Here is a 23,409-nt window from a genome sequence, read left to right as displayed (position 1 = left end):
ATCCAATGTCATCAGTACCACTATCACATTTGCCCTTTTTTTCTGCTCTATATTTTTATTCATATCAGTTATCCAAAATCTTAATCTGAAACGTGCAGTAACAAACATCTAAACGATTACCGTCTGAAACTATCGTGCCATGAAACAGCAGAAAGCCAGTTCCAAAGGCTGTAATACAGACAGGAGATGCACCCGGAAGAATGACCGGCTGCTCGTACATTACTACATCAACCAATTGAGCATGCGCGCGCGGAGAGAACAGGCGTGCACCTCCGCATGCCCAGATTGCTAGCGCTCACCCGCCAATGAGCAGCGTGAATGAAAGCGCGCTGCGCAGGCGCACGGAGTATTATTAGCGAGGTAAATTGACAGAAGATGCGCCGCGCATGCGCAGAACTGACAAACCGGGACATGCGGAGAAGGCGGTAAGGATGGCAGGTGGTAAATGGGCGGGAGATGGAGATAGGGGACGGGGGCACAGAATAAAGGGATAAAGACGGTAGGAGTAAGGGATAAAAAGGCCTGGGTAAGGGGTTTAACCTTTATCTCTTTAACCCGAACCCTTGCCTCCTGCCCACTTACTCCCTGTCCTCTTTATCCCATGACCCCTGCCCCCTGAAAGAGGGCAAGGGTAAAGGGGGGGGAGGGGAAAGGGAGTTGGGGTTAGGCGTGGGGGGTGGTGAAGGGGCGCGACGTCACAAAGTGGAGGAGGGGCCAGTGTAGCGCAGGCGCACAGCGGCCCGTCGGTGACGCGCGCGGCTCGGGCGCGGGCCCGCCCTTCAATGTGTCCCGCGCGAGCATGAGTGCGCGCACAGCAGCGGCGTCCGGAGATCCCGGGAAAGGGTCAGTGCGAGCGCTCGGCCGGTGCCCGGCTCCCTGCCCCCGTTAGTTCCCCCTCCCCCAGGCCATGGAGCAGAGCTGGTTCCCCACTCACCTCAGGGTGACAGTGATCGGGGCCCGCAACCTGCGGGCCAAGGGTAAGGACGGCCTCAATGACTGCTACACGGTGATCCGCCTGGGCAGTGACAAGTACATGACCTCGGTACAGAGCGGTACCCTGAGCCCCGAGTGGAAGGAGGAGTGTACCCTGCAGCTGCCCTTGGTCCTGGATAACTCGGACAGATGGACGCTGCACCTAACGGTCAAACACAACAACAGCCGCCTTCCCGTCGACGCCTTCCTGGGTCACGTGGCGCTGCCCATCGCCCAGCTGTACGAGGACAAGAGCAGGAGGCGGAGCGAGTAAGGACCACACCCCTACCCGCACCCTCACACCCCGCACCCCTCACACCTGCACCCCACACTCCCCCACCACACACTCTTCCCCCCCCCACACACTCTGCCCCCCCCCGCCACCACACACTCTCCCCCCCCCCCCACCACCACCACACACTCTCCCCCCCCCCCACCACCACCACACACTCTCCCACACCCCCCCGCCACCCAACACTCCCCCACCCCTCCCCCCCCCCACCCCACACTCCCCCCACACTCCCACCCCACACTCCCCCCCCCCCACCCCACACTTCCCCCCCCCCACCCCAACCTTCACTCCCCCCACCCCGCACTCCCCCCCCCCCCCACCCCGCATTCCCCACCCCGCACTCCCCCCCCCCCCCCCCCCCCCCCGCACACCCCCCCCTCCCCCCCACCCCACACTCCCACTCCCCCCCCACCCCACACTCTCTTCCCCCCCCCCCCCCACCCCACCCCACACTCCTCCCCCACCCCCCTCATCGCCCAGCTGTACGAGGACAAGAGCAGGAGGCGGAGCGAGTAAGGACCACACCCCTACCCCCACCCTGCACCCCTCACACCCCCACCCTGCACCCCCCTCACTCCCCACCCTCACCCCCACCCACTCACTCTGCACCCCCCACCCTCACCCCCCACCCTGCACCCCTCACCCCCCCAACCCTGCACCCCTCACCCCCCCCCACCCTGCACCCCTCACCCCCCCCACCCTGCACCCCTCACCCCCCCCACCCTGCACCCCTCACCCCCCCCCACCCTGCACCCCTCACCCCCCCACCCTACACCCCTCACCCCCCCCACCCTACACCCCTCACCCCCCCCCCCACCCTACACCCCTCACCCCCCCCCACCCTGCACCCCTCACCCCCCCCCACCCTGCACCCCTCACCCCCCCCCACCCTGCACCCCTCACCCCCCCCCCACCCTGCACCCCTCACCCCCCCCCACCCTGCACCCCTCACCCCCCCACCCTGCACCCCTCACCCCCCCACCCTGCACCCCTCACCCCCCCCACCCTGCACCCCTGACCCCCCCCCACCCTGCACCCCTCACCCCCCCCCCCACCCTGCACCCCTCACCCCCCCCCCACCCTGCACCCCTCACCCCCCCTGCACCCCTCACCCCCCCCACCCTGCACCCCTCACCCCCCCCACCCTGCACCCCTCACCCCCCCCACCCTGCACCCCTCACCCCCCCCACCCTGCACCCCTCACCCCCCCCCACCCTGCACCCCTCACCCCCCCCACCCTGCACCCCTCACCCCCCCCACCCTGCACCCCTCACCCCCCCCCACCCTGCACCCCTCACCCCCCCCACCCTGCACCCCTCACCCCCCCCACCCTGCACCCCCTCACCCCCCCCCCACCCTGCACCCCTCACCCCCCCCCCCCACCCTGCACCCCTCACCCCCCCCCACCCTGCACCCCTCACCCCCCCCCACCCTGCACCCCTCACCCCCCCCCACCCTGCACCCCTCACCCCCCCCCCCACCCTGCACCCCTCACCCCCCCCCACCCTGCACCCCTCACCCCCCCCCACCCAGCACCCCTCACCCCCCCCCACCCTGCACCCCTCACCCCCCCCCCCACCCTGCACCCCTCACCCCCCCCACCCTGCACCCCTCACCCCCCCCCACCCTGCTCCCCTAACCCCCCCACCCTGCACCCCTCACACCCCCCATCGCCCAGCTGTACGAGGACAAGAGCAGGAGGCGGAGCGAGTAAGGACCACACCACTACCCCCACCCTCTCACCCTGCACCCCTCGCACCCCCCCCACCCCTCGCACCCCCCGCAACCCCCCCTCACGCCCCCCACCCTGCACCCCTCACACCCCCCATCGCCCAGCTGTACGAGGACAAGAGCAGGAGGCGGAGCGAGTAAGGACCACACCACTACCCCCACCCTCTCACCCTGCACCCCTCGCACCCCCCCCACCCCTCGCACCCCCCGCAACCCCCCCTCACCCCCCCACCCTGCTCCCCTCACGCCCCCCACCCTGCACCCCTCACACCCCCCATCGCCCAGCTGTACGAGGACAAGAGCAGGAGGCAGAGCGAGTAAGGACCACACCCCTACCCCCACCCTCTCACCCTGCACCCCTCACACCCCCCACAGTGCACACCTCACGCCCCCAGCCTCACCCGCCTCCCTGCACCCCCTCACACACCCCCCATCGCCCAGTTGTACGAGGACAGCAGGTGGAGCGAGTAAGGACCACACCCTGACCCTCACCCTCTCACCCTGCACCCCTCACATCCCTCACCCTGCACCCCTCACACCCCCCCCCATCGCCCAGCTGTACAAAGACAAGAGCAGGAGGCGGAGTGAGTAAGGACTGCACCCCTCACACCCCCACCCTGCACCCCTCAAACCCCCACCCTGCACCCCTCAAACCCCCCCCTCACACCCCCCACCCTGCACCCCTCACACGCGCCCCCCCATCGCCCAGCTGTACGAGGACAAGAGCAGGAGGCAGAGTGAGTAAGGACCACACCCCTACCCCCATCCTCACACCCTGCACCCCTCACACCCCCTACCCTGCACGCCTCACACCCCCCATCCTCACCCCCAACCCTCACACTCCCCCCATCGCCCAGCTGTACGAGGACAAAGCAGGAGGTGAAGCGAGCAAGGACCACACTCCTACCCTCACCCTGAACCCCCACCTCTCATCCCCCCCCCCACCCTCACATCCCCCACCCTGCACTCCTCTCACCACCGCCACCCTCCACCCCCACCCCACACCCTCACCACCCCCACCCCACACCCTCACCACCCCCACCCCACACCCTCACCACCCCCACCCCACACCCTCACCACCCCCACCCCTCTCCACGCCTTCACACACCCCCATCGCCCAGCTGAACGAGGACAAGAGCAGGAGGTGGAGCAAGTAAGGACCACATCCCCCTCACCCTCACCAACCCTCACCACCCCCACCCTCAAGCCCACACCCACATCACCTAGCTGTACAAGGAAAAGAGCAGGATGCGGAGTGAGTAAGGAGCACCCACACCACTCTCCACATCCCAACCCACACCCCTCTCCACCTACAACCCCCTCCCCAATATCTTTCCGATTGGAAGGAGACCAGAATTGCACTCAATATTCCAATAGTGGCCGAACCAATGTCCTTTACAACCACAACGTAACCTCCCACTCCTATATTCAATACTCTCACCAATAAAGGAAAGCATACCAAACGCTGCCTTCGCTATCTTATCTACCTGCAACTCCACTTTCAAGGAGCTATGAACCTGCACTCCAAGGTCTCTTTGTTCAGCAACACTCTCTAGGACCTTACCATTATGTGATTAAATCCTGCTAAGATTTGCTTTCCCAAAATGCAGCACCTCGCATTTATCTGAATTAAACTCCATCTGCCACTTCTCAGCCCATTGGCATATCTGGTCACGATCCTGTTGTAATCTGAGGTAACCTTCTTCGCTGTCCACTACATCTCCAATTTTGGTGTCATCTGCAAGCTTACTAACTGTACCTCTTATATTCGCATCCTAATCATTTATGTAAATGATAAAAAGTAGTGGACCCAGCACTGATCCTTGTAGCACTCCACTGGTCACAGGCCTCCAGTCAGAAAAACAACCCTCCACTACCACCCTCTGTCTTCTACCTTTGAGCCAGTTCTGTATCCAAATGGCTAGTTCTCCCTGTATTCCATGAAATCTAACCTTGCTAATCAGTCTCCCATGGGGAACCTTGTTGAACGCCTTACTGAAGTCCATATAGATCACATCTACCGCTCTGTCCTCATCAATCCTCTTTGTTACTTCTTCAAAAACCTCAATCAGGTTTGAGATATGATTTCCCAAGCACAAAGCCATGTTGACTATCCCTAATCAGTCCATGCCTTTCTAAATACATGTACATCCTGTCCCTCAGGATTCCCTCCAACAACTTGCCCACCCATCAACATCAGGCTGACTGGTCTATAGTTTCCTGGCTTGTCCTTACCACCCTTCTTAAACAGTGGCACCACGTTAGTCAACCTCCAGTGTTCTGGCATCTCACCTGTGACTATATATACATTATATATAGAACATTGCATCCAGTTCTGGTTGTTACATTTTAATAAAGATGCAAAGGCATTAAAGAGGATGGAAACAAATCATGAAAGTGGTTCCAGGAATGAGAACCTTTTAGTCAAATAGACAAAATTTGAATTTGGCATTGTTTTCCTTGAAGTGTATGTTTGAAACAAATTTTTGATGTATTTAAATCTCACAGGTGTTGGTGGAATTGGGCTATGTTATCAGGAGTGGATAATGAAGCCTTAAGCTGAAGAGGATGGTGGAGGTTAGAGTGTGGGTTGTGGTGGGGAGATGGTGAATGGTGTGGCGTTTGGATTGGGATGGAATCAAGTTTAGGGGGTTTGAAGGGATCGAGTCTAGGTGGGAGCTAAAGTATAGGTTAAGATATCAGAGATGTGTCAGAGTTGGATTAGGTTTTTGGAGAGAGTCAAAGTTGGAGGTGGGCGATGTTGGGTTGGGGGGAACGAAGGCTAGGTAAAGTAGCGGGGTTGGTTGGATGGATAGTGGAAAGAGTGGTTAAATTGTGTAGTTACTCAAGAGTTAGTAGTCTTTTAATCTATTTAGCGTTTTTCTGATTAGCTATCCAGGCAAATGTGTCAAATCCTTGCATGTCTCAACTCTAACCGAAAGTCACAAGTTCTGGTGAAAGTTTTTTTTGGTAACCTGGTATAGGTCCTGGGGGAAAAGACTCATTCTAGAGGAGATGGTTACCTTGAGAAAGACTGTGTACTTTAAGAATCAAATTGCAATCTGATTTCTGGTTTGTGCAGCAGGTTGGGCACCTGTGAATTGTCCTTGATGGCACATGCCACCTAACCAAAATATGATGGTGAATGCATCTGTGTGACTGACCATGGGAGGCTGGAAAATCTCTTCTGTTACACTGTAATGTGAGGACCCAAGCATCTCATGCCTTGTCCTTAGTGTCTACCTTTCTTCTTTCAGTCATTTCCCTTCTGCATGGTTGCTTATATTTCAAATTTTTTTGTAAAATTCTATGAAGTTCTACGTTATTCAGTACAATATTAATGTTCGCTTCTGTACCAAAAGAAGTTTCTGCTTTTCAGAGTGAAACTTTTGATTTGAGTGTAATTCTCGCACTGTCAGATAGGGTAACAATTGCTGTCAGGGTTCCTGATTGTTAAACTTAGCAACTATATAGTTTTGGGACAAATTGCTTCATTTTTTGTGATAAATGTATGATTATTTTAGACCAAGCAATCTTCTTCAAACGATCTATTGTAGCATGGAGTTCTAGCCTAACCCTAACCTATCACATTTCCGACGCCCCTCCCCCAAGTCCCTCCTCCCTACCTTTTATCTTAGCCTGCTGGACAAACTTTCCCCATTCCTGAAGAAGGGCTTATGCCCGAAACGTCGATTCTCCTGTTCCCTGGATGCTGCCTGACCTGCGCTTTTCCAGCAACACATTTCCAGTTCTAGCTTACAGGGCAGGGTAAAGAATATGAAACATTTCATTTTTATTCATTAGGATAAAGCTGACCCTGTATTAGTGCAGAGTTTCTTCCTATTGAACAGAGCAGAATAAAGGGTTAAGTTTTGATCACAAAACAGAAATTGCTGGGAAAGCTCAGCAAATCCGGCAGCATCTGGAAAGGAATCAGTTATTGTTTCAGGTCCAGTGATCCTTCCTTATTGGAAGACCCTTCTGTTTAATGATGACTAGAGGAAAGTAGCTGTGACTCAATTTGTAAATTAATCAATCCAATGTACAAGCCCTGAGTTAGGGTATATTTTCTACGTCATTATAAATACTATCAGTGAACGGCACTGTATTACAACAAAAGGAGCTGTAGTTATATACAAGGTAGTGTGGACTGAGGGTGTGGAATTTACATTAATATGTTACTGAAAAATCTGTACCTAATATGAACAACTGTCTTTAGTCTTTTTGTTCAAACCAGTTCTGATTAAATGTGTATATCTGAAATATTAACATGTCTATTCTCTTTACTGACATGCTGTATATATCAACACGTCTTGTTTTTACTTCAAATTTAGTGTTTACATGTATGTTTAAGTGCTTTCATATTCATGGTTTTTGGCACACTGAAGGTTGGCCTCTGTTAAAACCTTTAGTGGAGCTAGCTTTGAAGCATACTTGCAATACTGTATTACATTTTAGGCTGCACTTACAGACTGGAGTCCGTGCTCAGAGTCAGCATGACCGGCTCGAGTACAATAATGTATTATCCGTCTGTAAAGTAGTTATGTTGTTTATAGCATAATAATGTGTAGGGTAATAGCAGACTTTTTTTTTAAAGCATGATGTCACATTATGTAGCTTACTTGTACTCATTTGAAAAGTATTATCAGTGTTGGTTGTGCGATTTTTAAAAGAATGTCCTGCTGTTTTCCACTATTTGTAGCATAAAGAATTATAGGTAAATTGAGAGGGATTACAGTTCCTGCTCCACCCACCACCTGCCAAATTATACGTTAATACTTAATCCCTTAGCTCATGTCTTGGAAAGTAAAATAAGGTGAATTTTATTATAAAGGTCATTAATTATTGCCATCACTAATTTGCCCATGTGAAGTTGATGGTCAATTGCCTTTTTGAATCGCTGCCGTCCAACTGGTGTAAGACAGAGAGACAGGAGCAAAATTAGCCCATTTGGCCCATCAAGTCTTCTCCACCATTTGATCATAGCTGCTGTTTCTCAACCCATTCTCCTGCCTTTGCCCCACCCCTTGACCCTTTTACAATCAAGAACTTGTCTATCGCTCTCTCATATATACTCTATGATTTGGCCTCCACAGCCTTCTATGGCAATGAGTTTCTGTGGCTGAAGAAACTCCTCCTCATCTCGGTTCTAAAGGGCCATCCCTTCATTCTGAGTTTGTGTTCTCGCTTCCTCCTCTCTGCTACTAGTGGAAGCATCTTGGGTTCACAGAGTTGTACAGCATGGAAACAGACTCTTTGGTCCAATTTATCTATAATGACCAGAAATCCTAAATAAATCTTGTCCCATTTGCCAGCGTTTGGCCCCTAACCTGCTTAAACCCTTCCTGTTCATATACCCATCCAGATGCCTTTTAAATGTGGTTGTACCAGCCTCCGCCACTTCCTCTGGCAGCTCATTCCATACACTCACCACCCTCTGCTTGAAAAAGTTGCCCCTTAGGTCCCTTTTAAATCTTTCCCCTCTCACCTTAAATCTATCCCCTCTAGTTTTGAACTCCCTCACTCCAGGGAAATGGAGATTGTTCCATCACGCTAGAGTCTTCAGTCTCGTGGATGTGTTAAAAGTACAGATTTGAGACAGCCTGGGGAATCCCTTGTGGACTCAACCTATAAGCCTCTCTTGGTTTGTCCCGAAGATTGTACTCCTTGGAAGTCTGGAATAAAAAAAAACCTCTTACAGTTTAGTTTAATTTTAGTCATCCCTTTTATTTATTAATAGCATCACTGTTACAACATAACACTGATACCTATAAGCTAAGCTAACTGGGTTCTAATAACACCGGAGAAAGTGAGGTCTGCAGATGCTGGAGATCAGAGCTGAAAATGTGTTGCTGGAAAAGCGCAGCAGGTCAGGCAGCATCCAGGGAACAGGAGAATCGACGTTTCTGGCATAAGCCTTCTTTCCTGAACATTTTTCCAGCGACGCATTTTCAGCAAGGTGTAAAAAAGGCCTATGGCATGCTTGCCTTGATTGGAAGGGACACTGAGTATAAGGGTAGAAAAGTTATACTCTAGCTTTATAGAACTTTAGTTCAGCCACACTTGGGGAATATTGCGGACAGTTCTGGTCACCACACTACCAGAAGGATGTAGATGCTTTGGAGAGGGTACAGAAAAGGTTTACCAGGCTGTTGCCTGGTCTGGTGCTTTTCCAACAACACATTTTCAGTTCTAATAACACAGGAGAGTAGGATATCAGCTGTTCAAGGGCCCTGGCAGATTACTCTGCTGTACTGTCACAAACTGGCTTCCTTTATACAAAAAGTTTACAAAAGCACTGCATGTTCTTAACTGGACAGGTAACAGTGAAGGACAATAATTCGGGAGAAAAGTTAGATTAGATTAATTACAGTGTAGAAACAGGCCCCTCGGCCCAACAAGTCCACACCGACCCGCCGAAGCGTAACCCACCCAGACCCATTCACCTACATTTACCCTTTCACCTAACACTACGGGCAATTTAGCATGGCCAATTCACCTAACCTGCACATTTTTGGATTGTGGGAGAAAACCAGAGCACCCGGACGAAACCCATGCAGACATGGGGAGAATGTGCAAACTCCACGCCTGAGGTGGGAGTTGAACCTGGGTCTCAGACGCTGTGAAGCAGCAGCGCTAACCACTGTGCTACCGTGCCGCCCACAAATTTAATTGATACCAAGTTAATGATAAATGCAGTTGGGTTTGTCCCGCTTTTTGTGGAGATGCAGTTCATTCCTGGGCAATTCTCCACATTGTCTAGGCGAAGCTATTATTGAAACTGTACTGGATCAGCTTGGCTAAATGCACATCTAATTTTGGAGCACATCTTTGGTACAATAGCTGGAATGTTGTCAAAACCCTTGGCCTTTTAAATATCCCTTGCTTTCAGTTGGTTCTTGATTTCACGTTGATTGGATTACAACCAAGAACAAGAACAAAGAAATTTACAGCACAGGAACAGGTCCTACGGCCCTCCAAACCTGTGCCAATCCAGATCCTCTATCTAAACCTGTCGCTTGTTTCCTAAGGATCTGTATCCTTTTGCTCCCTGCCCATTTATATATCTGTCCAGATACATCTTAAATTATGCAATTGTGACTGCCAGTGGAGGTGGTAGAGGCAATGTGTTCCAGGCACCCACTACCCTCTGCATAGAGAACTTTCCATGTATATCTCCTTAAACTTTTCCCTTCTCACTTTGAACTTGTGACCCCTAGTAATTGAGTGCCCCACTCTGGGAGAGGTCGGGGGGGGGGGGGGAAGCTTCTTGATATTCACCTTATAGACCTCAATCAGGTTCTCTCCTCAACCCCCATCTTTCTAATGAAAGTAATCACAACCTACTCAACCTTTCTTCATAACTAGTGCCCTCCATACCAGGCAACATCCTGGTGAACCTCCTCTGCACCCTCTCCAAAGCATCCACACCCTTTTGGTAATGTGGCGACCAGAACTGTATGCAGTATTCCAAATGTGGCCGAACCAAAGTCTTACACAACTGTAACATGACCTGCCAACTCTTATGCTCAATATCCTCTCCGATGAAGGAAAGCATGCCATATGCTACCTTGACCACTCTATTGACCTGCGTTGCCACCTTCAGGGAACAATGGATTAAACACCCAGATCTGTCTGTACATCAATTTTCTCCAGGACATTTCAATTTACTGAATAGTTTTCTCTTGAATTGCGTCTTCCAAAATGCATCACCTCCCATTTGCCTGGATTGAACTCCACCTGGCATTTTTCTGCCTAACTCTCTCTAGTCTGTCTATATTCTGCTGTATTCTCTGTCAGTCCCCTTCACTATCAGCTACTCCAATCTTAGTGTCATCTGCAAACTTGCTAATCAGGTCACCTATATCTTCCTTCAAATATTGTCTAACATATGATCGGCTGAGGAGTTTAGATCTAATAGAAACTTACAAGATAATACATGGCTTAGAAAGGGTGAACGCTGGGAAGTTGTTTTCATTAGGCAGGGATACTAAGACCCATGGGCACAGCCTTAAAATTAGAGGGGGTCAATTTAGAACAGAAATGAGGAGACGTTTCTTCAGCCAGTGTGTGGTGGGCATGTGGAATTCATCGCCATGGAGGCTGGAACATTGGGTGTCTTCAAGGTGGAGATTGATAAATTCTTGATCTCGCAGGGAATTAAGGGCGAGGGGGCAAGTGCAGGTAAGTGGAATTGAAACACCCATCAGCCATGATTAAATGGTGGCGTGGACTCGATCGATCGAATGGCCTTACTTCCACTCCTGTGTCTTATGGTCAAACAACAGTGGTCCCAGCACGGATCCCTGTGGAACACCACTGGTCACGGGTCTCTGTTATGAGAAACTCCCTCCACTCTACACTCCCTGTTGCCCAGCCAGTTCTTTATCCATCTAGCTCTTACAGCCTGGACCTCCAATGACTTCTTCTCCGTCAGCCTACCTTATCAAACGCCTTACTGAATTCCATATGACATCTACAGCTCTTCCCTCATCAATCAATTTTGTCACTTCCTCAAAGAATTCTATTAAGTTGGTAAGACATGACCTTCCCCACATAAAATCATGTTGCCTATCGCTAAGCCCATTTTCTTTCAAATGGGAATAGATCCTATCCTTCAGTATCTTCTCCAGCAGTTTCCCGACCATTGACGTCAGGCTCACCGTTCCATTATTGCCTGATTATCCCTGCTCGCCACCTTAAACAAGGGGACAACATTAGCAATTCTTCAGTCGTCCAGGACCTCACCTGTGTTCAAGGATGCTGCTTACATTGTTTAAAGACTGGCAGTAGTGCTTTTGGGGTCTTCAGGAGGAGGCAGAGTGGATCATTTAATGAGTACTTTTCGTTCAAATAGTTGCTAGTATTTCATCATTGACATTTGCACTTATGTGCTGTGCTTCATCGACTTTGAGGATGGAGTTGTTTGTGGACCCTTCTGTGAATATTTACTTGTCCACCGCTATTCACAATTGGACGTGGTAGGACTAGAGAGTCATAGTCATAGAGATGTAGAGCACGGAAACAGACCTCTTCAGTCCAACTCAACCATGATAACCAGATATCCCAACTCCATCTAGTCCCACCTGCTAGCATCCAGCCCATATCCCTCCAAACCCTTCCTATTCATATACCCATCCAAATGTCTTTTAATGTTGTAATTGTAGCAGCCTCCACCACTTTCTCTGGCAGCTCATTCCATACATATACCACCCTCTGTGTGAAAAGGTTGCCCCTTCTGTCTGTTTTATATCTTTCTCCTCTCACCCTAAACCTATGCCCTCTAGTTCTGGACTCCCCCATCCCAGGGAAAATACTTTGTCTATTTATCCTATTCATGCTCGTCATGATTTTATAAACCTTGATAAGATCACCCCTCAGCCTCCAACGTTCAAAGGAAAACAGCCCCAGCCTATTCAACTTCTCCCTATAGCTCAAATCCTCCAACCCTGGCAGCATCCTTGTAAATCCTTTCTGAACCCTTTCAAGTTTTGCAACATCTTTTTGATAGAAAGGAGACCAGAATTGCACGCAGTATTCCAACAGTGGCCTAACCAATGTCCTGTACAGCTGCAACATGACTTCCCAACTCCTGTACACAACTCTGGCCAATAAAGGAAAGCATACCAAACACCGCCTCCACTATCCTATTTACCTGCGACACTACTTTCGAGGAACTATGAACCTGCACTCCAAGGTCTCTTTATTCAGCAACCTTACCATTAAGTGTAGAAGTCCTGCTAAGATTTGTTTCCCAAAATGCAGCACCTCACATTTATCTAAATTAAACTCCATCTGCCACTCCTGAGCCCGTTGGCTTCATTCTAATCTGAGGTAACCTTTGCTGTCCACTACACCTTCAATTTTGGTGTCATCTGCAAACTTATGTACTATACCTCATATGCTCACATCCAAATCATCTTGGATTTGATATGTTGGTTGTGAGAGCTCTTGGCTTTCTTGCATGCTGCTGTGCTATTTGGCTTGCATGTAGTCCTTTGTTGCTGATGGGTATCTTTATTTTTAAGTGTGCCTGGTATTGCTTCTGGCATGTTCTTCTGTACTCATTAAGCCCAATCTAACAATAGCACCCCTAATACTACTTTTTATAAGGTTTGCTAGTTGTGAGTAAGCCTGTGTTATGTATGATTTAACTGGCAAAATAGTACCAGAATGGCAGAATTACTATATTACAGGAGGATGCCATTTGCTTCATTTTATCTGCACTGGTGACCATTATCAGCAATTCTCCTAGCACCCTTCCCTTGTCTTTTCCCCATTATTTTGCATGTTTCATGTTATAATCTTGAATGCCTTGATTGAAACTGCCTTACACCACACTCTCAGGAAGTGTGTCTTGATCATAACCGATGTGAAAGTTTCTCCTTTGCTGCTATTGCTTCTTTTTACCTTAAATTTGTGCCCTTTCACTTGATCCTGTGAGAATATCTTTGTGCTTGTCCCTGCTGTGCAGATCCCTCACAATTTTGAGCACCTCCATCAAACCTTCTTTCAACCTTTCCCAAGAAAAGCAATCCCAGTATCTCCAGTCTATCTATCTTATCCCTGGAGCCATTACTGGATTTTGTTCTGCAGCCTTTCTAAAGTATCCTGCTCAGAAATGAGCACTCTTCCAGTTGAGGACAAACTAGTGTTCTATGCAATTTAACATGACTTCCTTGGGCTTATTAATAAATCAGCTTCTATTAATAAAGCTGTGGATGATGTGAGGTTTGTTAAACACTCTAAGCCTGTGCTGTCACCTTCTGTGACTTGTGTACCTATACTTGGGTTCATTTGCTTCTGCACCCCCTTCTGTCTCCATGTTCATTCTACCAAAGTGAATCTCTTCACACTTCTCTGCATTAAATTTCATCTGCCACTCAATCTCCCTTTCCTCCAACTTTACGATGCCCCTTTAAAGAGAAGACAGCTGTGGCTTATTTGATAGCAACCTTGCCTCTGAACCACAAAGTATGGTGCCCAAGTTCTATTCGAAGGTTGGAGTGCATAAAGAGGCTGAAACCCTAATGTACGAAGGAGAGAAGGCTGCAGGTGATGGATTCTCTCATGGCCAGAACTTCCAAGCAAGCATCAAAGCCAATTTGGTTGCTGGCAGGAAAGGGTCATTCCATCATAACTTTCACACACCTGGATTCTCCAAAGTACTTGATGGCATCCTTGAGACAACTGCAGTGGAGAAGAGGCAATTGTCCACCACCTTCTGGAATTTGCATTTGCAGGGTGAGTCTGGAAAAGATGCGGCAATTTCTTTGTCAAACATAATCCTGAGAAAGTCTAAGGTAGATTTCTGTGTAGCATAAGCTTTTCCCAGGGACGCCCACCGCAATAAACGTCAGCTGCTGATGAAAGACACAACGAGGTGAAAGATGCTCTTTGGTATACCTGAAAGTTGCTGGTTCTCCATCATGGAGAGCTCTTCATAAGTTTGTGATGCAAACTGGCACATTTCATGACCTAAGGCTACATGCCAAGCGATGTGCTAAAGTTTGGCACAGCTACTTCAGAGGGTTAATGGGAAATGGTCTAAAGATGGCCCACCATAGTACATTGAGGGGCCTCAACCTGTGCAAAATCCACTGGATTGTATGCAGCAAAGAATGTTTGACATGAAATATAAATGTATTTGTAAGTATGTAATTGTAAATATGGTGAAACACCTGAATCCCATGTACTACATTGAAAGAAACGACTATATTATTTTAATTAACATCAATTTTGAACTCTTATATAATGTGCCTTTATAACTTCTATAAATAAAGTATATTTTTGAAAAATGTTTGTTAGTAGAATTTAGCATACAAATGTTTCATCAGACATGTATAAGACTTGTTGTGAAATTGACGTGTGGAATATGGATTTTTATTTTCTTCATGGGATATAGGTGTTGCTGACTAGGCCAGCATTTATTGTCCATCTTGAATTGCCATGGAGAAAGTGACAATGAGCTTCCTTCTTGAGCACAACATTCCTTGGCATGTAGGGAGCCCTCAGTTCTGTTAAGGAATTCCACGGTTTTGACCCAGTGACAATGAAGAAATGTCCAGGTAGGTTCAAGTCAAAACGGTGTGCGGCTTCCAGCCTCATACCTGATGAAGGGCTTTTGGCCAAAATGTCAATTTTTCTGCTCCTCGGATGCTGCCCGACCTGCTGTGCTTTTCTCGCACCACACTTTCAACTCTAATCTCCAGCATCTGCAGTACTCACAATCGCCTTGAAGTAAGGTGTCTTGAGTTTTAAAAAAAAACTTAAAGATATTGTAAGAAATGGTGAAATCAAAGTGAAATGGGATAGAAAAGGGAAGGCTAAAGGTTAAGGGAGAAACAACATTAACAAGAAAACGATCTAAAACTCATTAGCAGTCAGTTGGTCAGCATGTGATTGGAGGCATTGCATCCCTCTTTAAGCTTACCTCTTTCTCTGGAATCTTCTGCATTTGTCATCTGCCCTGATGAAGCAATTGCACCACTGCTGGCCCAGTGTTGAAGTCAAAGCTGATTTTATTCAAGTGGGATTTCAGGGTACCTTTGAAATGTGTCTGCTGGCCACCATGCATTCTTCGCCAATTACAATTTGGGTGCAGAGTGTGACTGGGTTTACACTTTTTATTAAATGGATATTAAAATAGTTAGAACTTTTGAGGCCTCAGCATTTCTCATTTAACATCTTCTTTGTAGGTGGTATGATCTCCAGTCAAAACCAAGCAAAGCGGCAAAGAACAGAGGTCAGCTGCAACTTGCATTTGAGTTCCTACGTAACAACATGACAGCAAGTTCATATGAGTTATTCAAGAGAAGACCTCAATCTGTGTTTGATAAGTTTAAGGACAAAGTAACTTCAATAAAGTATGGAATGACTCATGAGATTTTACCATCTGAAAAGCCCAGCACTGTGAGTAAATAACTAATTATTTTCACCCTGTGATTGTTTCTTCCAGCTGAAGAGAATGGAGTTGGCATTTTAGTGTATTTATATTTAAAAGATGTAATGAAATCCTAAAGGCAGGGCAACTTTGAAATTTGGAGGGTGTATTCTTGAAAGGCATCTTGTGCATAGACATCCTAGGAAAATAGCCATTTACTACAGCTATTTTATTTATTTCTCACTGTCGACTCTCCTTCAACTACAAAAGCTGAATGAATCATGCTTCCTTACAACTAGGAAGCCTGGTTGGCCTCAACTGGCTACATTTTCAGCAAAATGTTCAGGCTAAAATTTTTTTCCTGACATACAAGGCATTGGATAGTGATCAAAAAATTAGACTGCTTGGTACTTTTCCTTCTTGGAGGTTGGCCAAGCTGTCTTTTACCAGCTTGGAATTAGATTGTTTCCTCTTATCAATGGGGTGGTGGGGTCGAGGCTCCCGGTTGTAGAGAGGAGAGTGCAGAGTAAGCAAACACAAGTCCAAAAGTAAAGTATCACTGTTAGCAGTCTGTTTCAGCCTCGGCACCTGAGGATACATATTCCATTGAAATTACTAGATTTTACATTGTTCCAGGCAAATGGAAGCTATTCTGGGGCTCCTCTGGCTCCAAGTGTAAGTTATGATTTTCTTTTTGTTTCTTTACATTTTTCCATTCCAAATTTCTGCGGTTTGTTTGGTGGGGCCAGATAATCCACATCTTCCTACATATCTGACAGTGGTGATAAAATTTGCTGAAAAAATATGATCTAGAAGATATAATGGTGTTGGGTACTGTGATAATTTCTGGTCTGTATTAGAATTGCACTAGCAACATGGAGTACAAAATGCTTTGGGAAAGTATAGGCTAAAGGACTGTTCCGTGTTGTACGTTGAGGCATGAGAGTTTCCACCGAGATTTGAAGTCCTCTCTGAGATGAAACATTGAAGCAGATGATGAATTAATCCCATCAACAATTTTTCTTCATTTCTTTTAATCTGGGCACTTTAATATAGACTTGTTCCATGCTTGTGAATGTTTCATTTTGTAATTTGGATTCTGACGCCGGTTTCCACAATGGTCAGCCTTCCCCAAAAGGGCTTCACCTTGGGAAGGTGAAAACTATGCTTCCACCTGTAGCAATCTATTTTGTTCGATAACAAAGGAACTGTTATAAATTTATTCACAAATGCCCAACAGTGGCAATGAAATAGAGAGAGAGAGAGAGAGAGAAATTGAGAAAATATACTGAAATAACAGTGGCAAAATGGTGTATTTTTTTTTAATGGGGATGTTAATGCCCACCAAAGGCAAATATCTCAGTTGAAGGTCTTCATTCAGGGCGTGTTGTAAGGGCCAATGGGACCTTGGGGTAAAGGACATTGCTAAGGATTTGTTTGCAATCACTCATCCTTCACTAGCTGTTGAGTATAGGCTAAGCAAGTTATAATCATGGTTCTGCTAATTATTCAAATGAGTGTTTTAGAGTAAGAGGTAGAACATTCTGAGTAAGCCTTTTTCAAATGTGGTTAGCACTGCTGCCTCACAGCACCAGGGATCTGGGTTCATTTCCAACCTTGCGTGATTGCCTGGAGCTTGCACATTCTCCCAGTGACTATTTGGGTTTCCTCTCACAGTCCAAAGATGTGCAGGTTAGGTGAATTTGGCCATGTTAAATTATCCCATGGTGTTCAGGGATGTATGGGTTAGACTTATTAGTTAGGGGAAATGCAGTACAGTAAGGTAGGGGAATAGGTCGGTGTGGACTTATTGTACTGAATGGTCTGTTTCCACATTGTAGGGGGTCTGTATTCTATGATTCTGAATGTTTGTTCTATTTCCAGCTCTAGTGTGCAGGTGTTCAAAAAGCTGTGTAAAGACTGTTCCTCTTTAGCTTTCAGTCATTTGTTGTGGACTAAAATAGGAAAAGAACTGCTTTAAAACATAAAGATTGTTGAATAATTGTACTTTTTAAAGCAAGTAACCTAACATTAAGTACAGGGGACTCCTGATTTACAAGCATCCAACTTAATGATTTGTACTTAATGATCCGACATTCGAACATTTCCTGTACTTACAAATAGCTACTTTATATCTTCCTGCATGGTCATAGAGTTATAGAGATGTACAGCACAAAAACAGACCCTTCGGTCCAACTGATCCATGCCGACCAGATATCCCAAACCAATGTAGTCCCACCTGCCAGCACCCGGCCCATATCCCTCCAAACCCTTCCTATTCATAAATCCATCCAGATGCCTTTTAAATGTTGCAATTGTATCAGCCTCTACCACTTCCTCTGGCAGCTCATTCCACACACATGCATCACCCTCTGTGTGAAAACGTTGCCCTTTAGGTTTCTTTTATATCTTACCCCTCTCACCCTAAACCTATGCCCTCTAGTTCTGGACTCCCCCACCCCAGGGAAATGGCCTTGTCTATTTACCTTATCCATGCCCTTCATGATTTTTATAAACCTCTATAAGGTCACCCCTCAGCCTCTGGCACTCCAGGGAAAACAGCCCCAGCCGATTCAGCCTCTCCCTGTAGCTCAAATCCTCCAACCCTGGCAACATCCTTGTAAATCTTTTCTGAACCCTTTCAAGTTTCACAACATCCTTCCAATAGGAAGGAGACCAGAATTGCATGCAATATTCCAAAAGTGGCCTAACCATTGCCTTGTACTGCTGCAACATGACCTCCCAACTCCTGTAATCCATACTCTGACCAATAAAGGAAAGCATACCAAAAGCCGCCTTCACTATCCGATCTACCTGCAACTCCACTTTCAAGGAGCTATGAGCCTGTACTCCAAGGTCTCTTTGTTCAGCAACACTTCCTAGGATCTTATTATTAAGTATACAAGTCCTGCTAAGATTTGCTTTCCCAAAATGCAGCACCTCACACTTATCTAAATTAAACTCCAATTTGGTGTTCAAATTTGCTGACAATCAACTTGTGAATGGACTCTAAAATGGAACCCATCCACCATCCAGGGGTTTCTGTTCTGTTTACACAGCTTCTTGTTTAAAGAGTAATGAAACCCTAGTTTGCAGATGAACTGGGGTCAAGGGATGTGCACAGATGGAGCTTTTACTGACTACAAGAAGCTGATTTCTCTTTGGACTTCTGACTTGTCATTGATGTCAAAGCTTTCTGCAAAATAAGTGAGGGTGGCTCCTAGGTAGCTGAGCAACTTAACAATGTGAATAGTTTCTTCAAAACAACCGGATCTCAGCAACAGCAGGAACGGTCTTGGTTTTTTTTGTCTGGTGAAAGGCATCTCAAGCCCAAAGAGAGCCAATTTATTTCCTCTTTCCAGTTGCTGTAAGCTGTGACTTTTAATTGGTAAGTCAATGACCTTTAAGTGGGAAGCAGTCGCGGTGTGTCTCCTACAGGTAAGTGAAAGTATCTGTTGAAGGAAGATTGGGACAAGCAGTATTCTGATCTGCACAAGAATCATCTCAGAAAACCCTGTGGACAGGGAATTACTGAAGTGCCTTCTCAATCTTTTGCTCCACCCACAACACCCTTTTATTTTCTGTGATTGGGAGATGCCGGTGTTGGACTGGGGTGTACAAAGTTAAAAATCACGCAACACCAGGTTATAGTCCAACAGGTTTAATTGTCGGACTATAACCTAGTGTTGTGTGATTTTTAACTTTATTTTCTGTGTGTAGAGAGAGTTCATCAAAGTGTGTCACATGGGTGACACACACACACACACACACACACACACACACACACACACACACACACACACACTCTCCCTTTATTTTGTCCTTTTTAAAATTGTGGGCTTAAACAAGAGAGCCGTTTTAAACCCTATGTTTGAAAGGGTGGCTGAATTCTTAAAAAGCAAGTAACCTGCCACCCATAGCAGATATTGTAAACAACTTTGGGACAAGCAGTAATTGAGGTTTAAGTGGCAGTGATTTGTAGCTGAGGCAGAGTACAGATATAGTTTTTGTTGATTAGTATATGGAACAGTGACCAGTTATCAATGACAGACCCTTTAGTCTGCCACAAGTTTGTGGTTAGTTCTTAGGTAACTGAACAGCTTAGAGCTGGAACAAGTTATAGAGAGAGAGGTGTGTCCAGTTCTGACCCCGATTGGGGGCTGTCTTTCTGTTCTCTGCCATCACACTTAATGAAAACCTCAAGAGCACCAGTTTATCTTCCCCGCAACAGTTGTCATAAGTCATGAGTTTCAACTGATATATCAGTTTTTATGAGTGAATCAGACACCTTGTGCTTTTTAGCAAAATGTGGAAGGGCCTGGTGAAACAGGACTGAAGCAAAAGAGACATAAAGATAATCTCAGTTAAAAGAACTTAGAAACAAGTTAACTGAAGCGTCTTTCCAGTTTCTTTTCTCTCTATCTATAACCTATTTTATCTTGTCTGTATGTGTGTGACATGAAATTTATAAAGAGATTAGTTTTAGTTAATTGTATTGTGTACTGATGGTTTCCAACTATTTATCCAACTTTTTTTTTATAATAAATAGTGATTCTTGTTCAATTTAAACGGTCAGTGCTTACTATCAATCTGGGTCTGAAAGTTGGATAAATGAGGGAACTTTGCACACTGTGTAAAACTTTTAACCTTTATGACAACTCTGGAAATAGCCTGGTTTAATTTTCAGTGTTAATCTGAGCCATATCAGCGGAGTTAGAGTTTTAACTAAGAGACATGCAACAGTTTTGGCCTCTTTCAGCGTTGTAGTGATTTTATGATTTAATAAATAGTAATTATTGCTAGGTACAGAAACCCTACTGGAACTGATTGGGCTCGATCCTATAAATATATGTTGACTGTCGACCAGTTTGTCATGTTTTATTCGGGATATGTGAAAGTGAGAGAGAAAATCCGAAGTAGGATTTATGGGAGGGTTGTTTGGTATTTCCCAGCATTCTTGGTTATTGGTGTAAATAGCCATGTAATCACAAGCTAAATTGTTTCAGTGGGGTTTCAACAGAAGTGGAAAAAATATAGATCATGGGTTCGACTTTGAAATCCCAAGTTCTGCAAGCAGAACCACCATGAAGCCTATATTCTGCTTATCCTGCACATGGTCTGGTGGAACGTATTAGAAGTATAAAGAAAATCTCCACAGTAACCTTTATCCAAGTTCCCACTGGCTCAGACAATAAGCAGTCTAGTATAGGTTTATAATTGTTTCTGTCTTATCCCTTCATCTCCTACAAGTTAAAATGATATTCTCACCCTTCCCAGTAGAATGCAACAAGTTTGAGGAACTGAGACCATCCTAGTGAAGCGCTCTCTTTCGTCCAAATCCCAGTTGTCTATGGTCACTGACCTAGACCTTCTCCCAAGTTGCAAGGATGAGTTCATTTCACTAATCAGGGCCAATGCTTCAGATTGCTATGTACCTGTACTCATTCAGCAATATTTTAAGATCGGGGGAAATAAGCAGATTCTGACATTTTTGAATTAATTTACTATTTTTGTCTTTTCTGTCCTCCTAGCCCACCTCAGTTTAACCTTATCATTCCTGAAGATCATTAATTGAACTGGATATTGTCTCAGTTTCAGTGACTCACTTTGGGTGGCTGCATGTTTGTTCATGGAGGGTGTTGGTCTCAAAATCTAACATTCTCAAGTTAATTTTCCAGCAGGGGACATTACATACCGTCAGAATAAATAACCCTGAAGAGTTTTCCTCTTGCTAGCCCACAGATGTGAGACCAACTGCATCCCCCCATTATCTTCTCAGCTTAGATCAGAGAAGTATGGACGGACCCAAATTAAACCTTAGACCTTCGAGATTGTGTAGGCAAGCTATGTACTGCCATTTGCAGCTGGGCCAAGAAACAGGAGAGTGGGTATTTGGGTAACTTTTTAAGTTACCACCAATAAACTATTCATTACACTCAACAGGAACTGAATAATATAATCTTGACAATAGAAGGTCACATGATGAAATACAAGATTGAAAAGTATTTAGTCAATTTGTTAGCTTCTAAGATTCTAAGCTAATCTTGGTGTTTCATTGAATAGAGCCTCAAGCATCACAAAAATGGAAAAATGTCGAAATCTCTCAGTTACGGTAAGGAACCAAATTCAATTCAATTTATAGTTCACTTGTTTGATCGTGTTGGACAATGTTCCTCAAAGGAAAGTCCACATTTTTAGCGTGAACCTAAAGGTAAGACTTTGCTTCTCCCAAACATTTCAGGTCAGTTTCCTAAATAACTCATTGTTCCATTGTGTGAGCCTAACATTGGCCAGTAAATTTGGCTTTACACAAGCCTGCACAGTGCTCATAGATTTCTATCGTTGATGATATTGCTTATTGTGGATTGTTCTCTTCATCTTTTCTCTGGCAGATCAATTTTAATATTTAAATAAGACTTTTAATGCATTCCCTCATTTACAATGTGGACCACATTACATACTGAACTACTCACTCTCATTTTGAGCCCAAGGGGAAAGCTTGATTTTAAAAGAAGTACTTGTGGAGGTACATTAGTTGCTGAATGAATATTATCCTGACTTTTGGTTATTACAGTTGGTTTACACTCTGCTATTCCTGAGACTTAGCTTGCAGTCAGAACATGTATGGGAATAATACTCAAAATTATCTGGGAACTCTGTCATTAAAACATTAATAAAAGTGCAAGTAGATTGCTAAAAATATGCAAATACAAACTTTAATCACAACTCTGAGAAGTATACTGTTTGACTATATTCATTGGGTTAGCTCTGTTGACTTGATGGCTGGTTTGTGATGTAGATTGATGCCAACAATGTGCATTCACTCCCCACGCCAGCTGAGTTTACTGTGACTGACTGTCCATCTCAGCCTCATCCTCACCTGAGATGTAGTGACCCTTGGGTTAAACCACTGCTGGTTGTCTCTCCATGGAGTATCTCCATGGTTCAGTAGGACAATGGTGACTTCACCCCCATCGTAGTAGTTCATGATTGAAGTGACACAAATTTAAGGATTATATTCCAGGGAGGTTAGTAACCATGACAGTTTAATAATGACCATTATCACAGCAACCATATCGCCCTGCTGGGGCATGTAATCCCCACTCCACCAAAAAAAAGGTTGTCATTGTAATTGTCTAGATTCTCATTCATCAAGTCACATAAATGTGCATTTGCTACAAGGAAACCTACAGCATTGCAATAACTTCCTGTCACCTTTTATGCTGCAGTATCAGTCATTCTGCTCTCCAACCAAATATCAACAGTGACTGATGCACTGATCAGAATGGCTGAAATGTTCTCATTGAGCAATGACAGTACTTTGCATAAATTTAGCACATTACTGTAGTTTTAAAATAGGAAGATCATTGGCACTCATATGCATTTCCTAAGTAACAGGTTCCTGTTCTTTTTTTCTGCTATCACTCATCGATAACTGTGTACTTTAATTCATTTGATACATTCTCAAACTAATTGAACGTTTAGGACGTGTAATTGTTTTTTATCTTTGCAAATGTTGAAAAGGATGCTT

General features: G+C 46.1%; 1 protein-coding gene across 2 annotated transcripts in view; it reads left to right on the top strand.

Moving 5' to 3' along the window:
- The first annotated feature begins 773 nt into the window (after positions 1–773).
- The window catches only part of LOC122556828 (rab11 family-interacting protein 2-like), a 38,205-nt gene continuing 15,569 nt past the window's right edge, over positions 774–23,409 (top strand). For both annotated transcript variants that reach the window (XM_087995513.1, XM_043704053.2), the window contains exons 1-3: positions 774–1,242; positions 15,694–15,907; positions 21,942–21,990. In XM_087995513.1, the coding sequence (XP_087851639.1) occupies positions 908–1,242; positions 15,694–15,907; positions 21,942–21,990 (598 nt within the window). In that variant the 5' untranslated portion in view covers positions 774–907. The remainder of the gene's footprint in view (positions 1,243–15,693; positions 15,908–21,941; positions 21,991–23,409) is intronic.

The sequence above is a fragment of the Chiloscyllium plagiosum genome, unplaced genomic scaffold (assembly GCF_037043375.1).
Source record: "Chiloscyllium plagiosum isolate Xiang-an unplaced genomic scaffold, Cpla_swu_hap1 HiC_scaffold_16, whole genome shotgun sequence".
NCBI lineage: Eukaryota > Metazoa > Chordata > Chondrichthyes > Orectolobiformes > Hemiscylliidae > Chiloscyllium > Chiloscyllium plagiosum.
Note: the sequence above shows the minus strand (reverse complement) of the source record. Positions and strands in the feature narration are given on the sequence as shown.